Below are 8,342 nucleotides of genomic sequence, written 5' to 3'. Positions count from 1 at the left end.
GCTGGTGGTTGGTTCTTTCTTCTGGTGTGGTAATGAATAGCCAGGTAAACCACGTCCTGCTCTGTGGGATAAACAGGAGCTGAGCAAACAAAGCAGCTCCCAGGTCTCCTCTGGCTGCAGTTGTTTGCTCAAAGGCTTGCAAGTAGCCTTGCAAAGCCATCCACCTCTGGCCTGTTCATGCCTTCATCTTTCCGTTGCAGCTGTGTCACCAGTGCTGACTGTGATAGTGCCACGTTTACCAAGAGTCAGAAAAACATCAGCTTGAACATGTCTGGCCATGAAAATCCCTGGAAATTTACTTGTTTTCTTATTTTCCTTTGTTCTAATCCCTCTGTTAGTCTCCTGAACACAGGTCTCTGCCTTTCCTCCACTTGTGAGGGAGAGGCTGGTGGAGCTGAGGCTCACCTGGTGCTACTAGGGCAGGTATCCTCACCTGGTAAGTGCCAGGTACACAGCAGCAGGCTCAGCTGATCCTATTCAGTTAACGCAGCCCAGGAATGCAGAGACTGTATGACCTTAAACTTCAGTACATAAGAAATCCTGACAGCTGATGCTTCCAGAGGTAAAGAGCTGGTAAGTGAATAAATGGTCTCTCTCATGAGAGACCCCTGAGAAACAGGAAAACAGGTTATTGTATTACCTTTATTCCAAGATCATAAACATATGAACCATTTCATTTAAGACTTGGTTTTTTAATTCAAAATACTGGTCAGGTTATTCCTAACCTTTTGAGAAGATTAACTCTGCTGTTCACTGAAGTAATAGTTTTGCACTGAGCTGTTTATCAGTGTATACTGTTTGAGTATCTTTCCTTGTTGTTCTAAGTTCTAATAGACATGGTTTGGTTTTCCTCCTTTGCATCCAGACCTTGCAGCTGTAAAAACAGTGACACTGTTTGATATGTTTAAGTTTATACTTTGCAAGTTCTCTGAAAATATTGACTGTGAATCTTCAGTTTCAGAATTTGTTCTGAAACTCCCCTAATCTAATTCCCTGTCAGTTTTTTTAAAAAGCAAAGATGGCAAAATAACTCAAGCATTACAGGTCACTTTTCCAGTAAGCACAACTAGGTGGGACTGGTGTGCATTTGTTCACGTGAGCACAGATCTTCTGTATACCATGCTGTGGCAACAGTGTTTGACTCTTGGCAAACATTTCCCTTCCTGATCGAACTGTGCTTAAGAATAACATCAGACTGAACAGTGCAGTTGTTTTGCATTTGCTGAAAGGGCAGCAAGTAGCAGAAGCTAAGATGTTGCTTTATTAGGAGAGTTAATTAGAGCTCCCTGTCCCTAAAGCTCCTGGCCTTTTGTGTACACTCTGAAAGCATTAATAATGGCCATAGCTTTGTCCAGAGAGGTTTGTGACATGAGGAATTGTGTGTCACTGTAAAGCCGTGCAGAAAACGTGAGCTAGAAACACTGTGCTCTGGCTCCAAGTCAAAGAAGCCGTGACATTTTGCAGTGAGCAAGAACACTTGATCACTGCTTGCTCTGTGCCAGGCGGTGCATTTGCTTGAACTGCACACGTAGGTTGAGGATGTGGACTTTGCTGCAGCAAGCTTCTGTTCTAGAAAAATCCTCTTGTGAAAACAGTTCTTTACTCCACAGGGCAAACTGGAGGTTAAAGCTGCTTTTCTGAAGGCAATGCTTTTCCATTCTAGAGTGTCGAGACTCAGGCTACATGTGGTAGCAGTGATTTTCCTACCTTCTTTAGTCAAGTTGGCTGCTGCATCAGAATGGAAAATTAATGCTGAGGAGCTGGTCAGGAGCTGAGCATGTAGTTCACTTTCTGCTTTTTCTGATGCCCAAATCACTTAAACTAGAAAGCCCCTTTCCCAAGACCTTCACAGCTGTGATGGTGCAACTGGACCCCTGGGAACTCAGAACTAATGCACTCAGTGAAAAGTCAGAGCACAGGGAACATGGTATTTCCCACAGCTATGGCAGCCAGGAGAGACCTCCAGTGGATTAAATGGGCTTAGATCCGCCCCTAGGAGTAGAGTAGCCTGTGCCATGGAAGAAGTGGGAATTGTGATGACTTCCTTGGAGGTGATTGCTGGTAGTCTTTGATAACAGGAGAAGGCCCAGGCTGCGAGGCTGGCAGGGATCAGTAACAGCACAGTCCTGTGTTTCTGCTGCAGGGGGAGTGACTGAGCATGTGCTCAAAGCTAGGATTTATCACAGAATCATTAAGGTTGGAAAAGACCTCTGAGATCATCAAGTCCAACCATCACCTCCTTAAGTGCCATATTCACATATTTTTGAACACTTCCAGGAATGGTGACTCCACCACTTCTCCCTGGGCACCCTGTTCCAATACTTCACAAGCCTTTCTGTGAAGAAATTTTTCGTAATATGAAAACTTCCCCTGGCACAGTGAGGCCATTTCCACCATTATACCAACAGGGTAATGAATGAAGAGGAAGATGAAGTAACAATTGCTGGTGTGGAGAAAATTCCAGGCTGAGGAAGTGGTGAATGATGTGAAGGGGTCAGGGCACTCACAGAACTTCACAGGTACTTAAAAATGTATGAAAGTCAATTTGATGTTGGTAGCTCAGAACTAAGTAAGAATACAGCCTCTACCACTAGGACGGCTGGACCATTTGATGTGTAACTACAAATGAAGGAGGAACATCAGAAACACTACCTACAGTTATAAAACTACCTACTTTTTAGGTCATCAGAAACCCAAGATAAAGATCAAGAAAACTGCTATATTGAACTTTATCAACTATAAAGTATAAGGTGACTTCACTTTTGTATTTTACAAAAGGATCTGGTTACTTTTTCTGAGAACTGTTAAAGGTAAATTTATTTTCTCACTTATTTCTTTTCTTCCCACTGTGCACTTGTGCAGAAGTGTTACAACATGCTGGTTTTAACATCAAGAATACCATTATTCCACTTCCTCCTCGAAGCTTAACGTGGGGAGGTAGGAAAAAAAGACAAAACATTGCATTTCTAACAGTTCCCTGTTTTATTGCAGTACATCAAAGTAGGTTAATATTAAGTGTGTTACCAACATAAAATATTGGTGGTAAGTCATTTTTACATTGTTGACTTTTCCACCTTAAATATTTCTGTGCAAAAGAATCTACATCATTGTTCTGTAGCAGATAATCTCTTACAATGTCCCCTACAACATTGAGGGCATTAAACGAAAGAGTGAGAAGAGGCAAAAAGCAGAATCTTTCCCCCACACGCACACTTGTCAGCTTTTATACTCTAAAACAAAAAAGTGATTACATCTATGCCATGCAAAACTGTACAATAATATTACAATGAAAAACCTAAAAAACATATTTTAAAAATAAATGATATGAAACTGTCATACATAAAAAGGCAGGTATAATTGCTCTGAAATACCAACACTGGTTTGTTTGTGGATTTCTTCCCTGTGGATGAGACTTTTTTAAAATGCAGAATGAAAACGTACTGAGCTGCGGCTGGAATGAGAGAGTAGAGTTGGAATTCGGACAGGAAAGCCTGCAGCAGAGCGGTTTCTAGGGGTGTTTATCAAATAAAGTGTGAACACAAAGTGCACTGAGAGTGCATTTTGTGTTAGTGCAGGAAGTTGTCCCAGTTCCTCCATGGAACTGACTCGTATTAACAAAAGAACCCACAGCAGGAGTTACCCTGTGCCACTTTGATTCTCAGACTGAGAGGCTCAGGAGCTGTGGACACTTGCACTGTAATAAATGTTACCCTTAATGCATTCATTTAAAATTAGTATTCAAAAAATGGAGCAGAAACCCTTTTTCCACCCAAGAGCATGTTTGTCCTGTCATTCAGGGTCTGGCCATGCAAGACAACATGGTGCCAGAATCTGTTTCTGTGTTAATAATCCAACTGTTCTGTTTTGAAAGGCTGACAAATGCTGTGAACCAGTCAGATGCAGTTAAACTACAATTCTATAAATAAACTATCATTTTTGGACTTTTTTGGTATGACAAGACCCTTAACTTCCCTCTGCCATATACCTGAGAATAAAACACCTGGCTTGTAATTTCATCAGAATCAAATCAAAGGGATAACATTCCTGACTCAGTTTTGAAACTCATTTAAAGGGGCAAAATGCACATTCATCACAAGCCACAGCAACTACTGGAGGGGAGAAGAAGCAACTACTTCACCACAGCCTCAGGAATGTTTTTTTTCAAACCACCAGTTGTCTTCTACAGGCCAAAGGCAAGAGAGAAGAGAGTACTATAACCCTGCTTTTGGGTTTATGAAATGTGGAAGGAAGCCACGTATCTGTGTGTGTGCCCACGTGCAGGGGAAAACTATTTACCAAACTTACTCCATTCTATAACCTGGAATCCTTAGTAGCTGCCTGAATCTGGGTTCAGATCCTTGTTGCCATCAAGAGAGATAAAAAAATGCGAAAACCCAACAACCCATATGTTTTAAGCACTGTCAAAAATGCAAACAAACACCTTCAGTCTCAGCCAAAAGGAAAAAAAAATCATCCAGATACATACTGTGTACAGAGAACATGAGCTACAGTCAGAAATGCAGTGGGAGATTTTAAGCTCCCTGAACAAAACGCAGCCCTCAAACCATGAAGTTGAAGCAGTGCTACAGTGCAAAGGAGCAAACATCAAACCTTGGGAGACAACTGTCTTGGAGATACCAGTCAAGAGTCTTACAGTTCAAATGACCAAGTTACTTTTCCTAGCCCATGAGTATTTAAAAAAAAGCTCATCTGCAGTATGCATACCAACGAAAGAAAGATGAGTGTGGTTTAAAATTGAGTCTTGTAATCAAATGGTCCCCAAATATATAAAACTATGTAAGTCCCAGGGCAATTTTACTCTTTTCTAATAGGTGATGTGGTCATTTGCTTTTCAACTGAGAGAACAGTTGCTGTTTCTCTTTTGGACAGATGTGTATAAAAATGTACAGTACCAAAGTAATAATTAAATACAGTAATCCTAAAGGAGACTGCCAAGGCTTAGAAATTGTAGTGTAAAAACAGTGTAGACCTGTGCAGCTCTCATACTCTTGGAGCTTAGTGTTGTAACACAGCTGACCTACACTCTGCCTGAAAATGTCAGGTTTTGATATCAAGAGATTGCAGGCACTGTAATGGAGTAAACACTGGGGTTTACTTGATTTAATTGTTTGCTGTGTCGCGGCTCTTTGGGTTCTATTTTCAGATAGAGCTTTAGCACAACTGCAAAAAAAAATCCACAAAAAAAGATCCTGTGACCCTCTCTCAGGGGACTGTCACGCAGGCTGCTCTGTCTTCAGTGACTGCTGTTTAAATGCCTTCTCTCAACATCAAAATAAGATTATTGTTTAAATACAACATACAGTAAATACAAACTAGTCTGCAAAGGCTTTGAAAAGTGTGGACATGCTTCACCAAAACAAGGGAATTGTGGGGAAAAAGCAGTGGCTATACTTGAAACAATATGCAGCCTTTAAAAAGAAGCTGATGTGGAATTTTAGTGCCAATAACGCCCTGCCTATCTGTTCCTCAGAAATACATAGACTTTTCTGGGAGGAATTACTTTCAAGTGCTTAGCTCTTTGCTAAAGCTTTTAATTTCAAATGCCAGGCTTGCAAAAGTAGTAGCCTTGAAGTGAAAACAAACAACACAACCAGCTTGCTACTCTGAAATACCCAAAGAGGAAAGAGACAGGTTTTTGATATGATGGTTTCCACAACAATTTCTTGAATTCCTGTCCCAAAATAAGATTGAATGAGCTTAAACTTGGACAAACCTCTTGATTCAGAGTGAAAGAGAAATCTTACCTAGGAGACCCAGCATGATTAAATGGATTAGATGATCTGTGTCTTGTTCCCTATATCACACTTAGATCATACCTGGAAATTACTGTACATGGTTTGAACTTACTTACCTATAAGTTCTATTAGGGAAAACAGAAAATGGAAAACTCCAAACATCTCTATGCGGGTGGAACACTACATAACTGCTGACTGCAAGAATATGGAATGGCTTAATAAGAGCAATAACAAGTTTCCGAAACCCACAAAAACCAGTATTCTAAATACAAAAAGCCCTTGCGTGTTCGAGTATGGTCATAGTATAAAGTCAGCAACAATACTACTGAGAAGAGAGGCTCATTTGAACACACTCCCAAATGAAGAACGCATCTGCCCTGCTAACTAAAGAGAAATCTTCCTCTTACCATCCATTTGTACATCAGTTTGTCATTTTATTCTGTTGACTGCGTGACCAGCTTCAGCTTTTTATTTATTTTTGCAACTTCAGAGGGCTCTGTCTTCCACAGCAACACTTTCTGCCCTCCAACCTGCCCTGCTTTTGGAACCAAACAGCAGGTGAGCACATAGAAACAACGGCAAATTGCACAAACCCACAGCACGAGTAGGGAGGGAGAAGAAAACCAACCTTGCCAGCGCGGCAGTTTTGGGTCACTAGGCATCTCCGACTACCACAGTGTGAACAGTGTGAGGTCAGTCTTCAAGGTTCTTCGTTGCTACAGTGACAGCAAAGCCAGCCAGGACCAGCTTTGGACTAAGGGCACTCGTTTGGCTGATGTGTATTAGCATCTAGTATTTGGTAACAACAGTAACAGTTTTCTGCTTAGGGATGGTCAAGGAGATGTGGAAGATTGCTCTCTTCCGAGTTAAACCTGCTCAAAGGCTGACCCAGGGAAACAGTTTTCCTGCTGAATCCTGCTGCACTGAACTTCCTTGCTGCCTGAAGGACCTCTCCTGTAGCATGCTGCAAGGCTCCAGCTGCACAGCCAGAACGCACGAAACCGGGGCAGCCGCCGGGCTGACCGGGGCCCTTGGCTGTCGGGGCAGGGGGTTGCTTCCAATTGCTGTCATTTTTGCAAAGGATGGGGATTAACAGGAAAGTAAGAACTACAGCTTCAGTTATGCTACGGCCAGAAGTAAAGAAGTGTTGTGAAAGCACTGCAGGGGCCTCTCCCAGCAGCGCAGCGAGCGCCGCGCAAACAGAAATTGTGTCCTGCGGAAGGTTTTAGGCCAGGCCTCCGAGTCTGTATATTACCGAGCATGAAAACAGGGACAACACAAATCTTAAATTAAAGGCTCTCTTAAATAAGCATCCATCTTCTGCTGCATACACAATGCTTTTTTTCTTTGAATATATACATACGTATTTTACTCTAACATCTGCGTATTTATTTAAACTCTGTACTGTAGTAAAATATGCATCATTTTAATCAATAAGGATTTGCTGGCGACAATCAGATTGACATTCAAACGTGGTGGCTGAAAGCGTTTATGTGCCTCTGACATACTGATCATTCCCCATGCAGGGGAAGGGGTCTCTGTGCTACTTTTGTACAGTACAATGAGCTATTGTATGAAAACAAAATCCCTCTGAATTGTCTCTTATTGATACTGGTCTGGTCTACTTACACTACCTTTTGGGAAGTGGAAGGGGAGTGGGATAAATATGTCTTTAAAAATGAAGCAGCTGTAACCACAAAAATGAAACCAATGCTAATACAAATCTACAGCATCTGATATTTACCAACACCCTAGCTTTGCTCATTTGTTGCTGTCAAATCTGGGGAAGGGAGGGTGAGGCAGTGCCGCACAGTGCTGAAGACAACCAGCTTTTACCTTCCTCTGTACCCCACTCCCAGATCACTCTCAGACAGGGAATGGGGAGGGTTAGGATGATGAAGGTGAAACTGGAGCAAGTGAAGGGGACAGCCATGGGGACAGCAAGCTGATGTGATGTCAAATCTGAATGCTGAAGCAGTTCATGAGTCCCAACTCACGTGGTCAGAGCTCTCCAGGGAGAGGCTCTTGGTCTTGTGAGGAGAAATCGGGCTGGGAGGGCTGCTGAGGTTGGAGCTGTTTGATGCCGTAGAGTGTCTTGGAGAGTCAGAGTCCTGCAGTCCAAAGACACACAAGAACACAAGTAAGTAAGAGGATGGCAAGCTTGAGACTGACTGAGGGTGTCTGAACAACAGGTGACCGTACTCAAAGGCCTCTGTGGATTTTGCTTGTGTCCAAAAATACGGAGGGATTTTTTTCTTCTCAGAATTTCCTGGTTCAGGGAGACACAAGAGTAAGTGGCACATCACTCTGCTTTCAGCAGGCATAAGTGGTGCTGACATAAGTACACAGCACGGTTGGGATTCTGGCAGTCTGCGTGTTGCCAAGGGCTGCTTGGCCAGCAGAGTGTGCAACTTCAGGTTGCCTGTGAAGCTATAACAGCTCCTGCCTTTTCACAGATTATGATCTGAGATGCTCTTGCACTAAACTGAGGAATCTTTGTGCTACAGGTCTCATCACAGCTACCTCTTCTATATGTCACACCCAGGACATCAATCAAAAGCATCCTATCAAGTTACTCCAGTTGGA

The 8,342-nt window shown here is 42.5% G+C and overlaps 1 protein-coding gene across 8 annotated transcripts in view; it reads right to left on the bottom strand.

Moving 5' to 3' along the window:
• Positions 1 to 2,963: 2,963 nt before the first annotated feature.
• The window catches only part of CDC42BPA (CDC42 binding protein kinase alpha), a 187,461-nt gene continuing 182,082 nt past the window's right edge, over positions 2,964 to 8,342 (bottom strand). For all 8 annotated transcript variants that reach the window (XM_027911200.1, XM_027911207.1, XM_027911247.1 and 5 more), the window contains one exon: positions 2,964 to 7,867. In XM_027911200.1, the coding sequence (XP_027767001.1) occupies positions 7,736 to 7,867 (132 nt within the window). In that variant the 3' untranslated portion in view covers positions 2,964 to 7,735. The remainder of the gene's footprint in view (positions 7,868 to 8,342) is intronic.

This window comes from Empidonax traillii, unplaced genomic scaffold (genome assembly GCF_003031625.1).
Source record: "Empidonax traillii isolate 1590-97213 ecotype Southwest subspecies unplaced genomic scaffold, ASM303162v1 scaffold31:size1920502, whole genome shotgun sequence".
NCBI lineage: Eukaryota > Metazoa > Chordata > Aves > Passeriformes > Tyrannidae > Empidonax > Empidonax traillii.
This window is presented reverse-complemented; position numbering and strand designations above follow the sequence as displayed.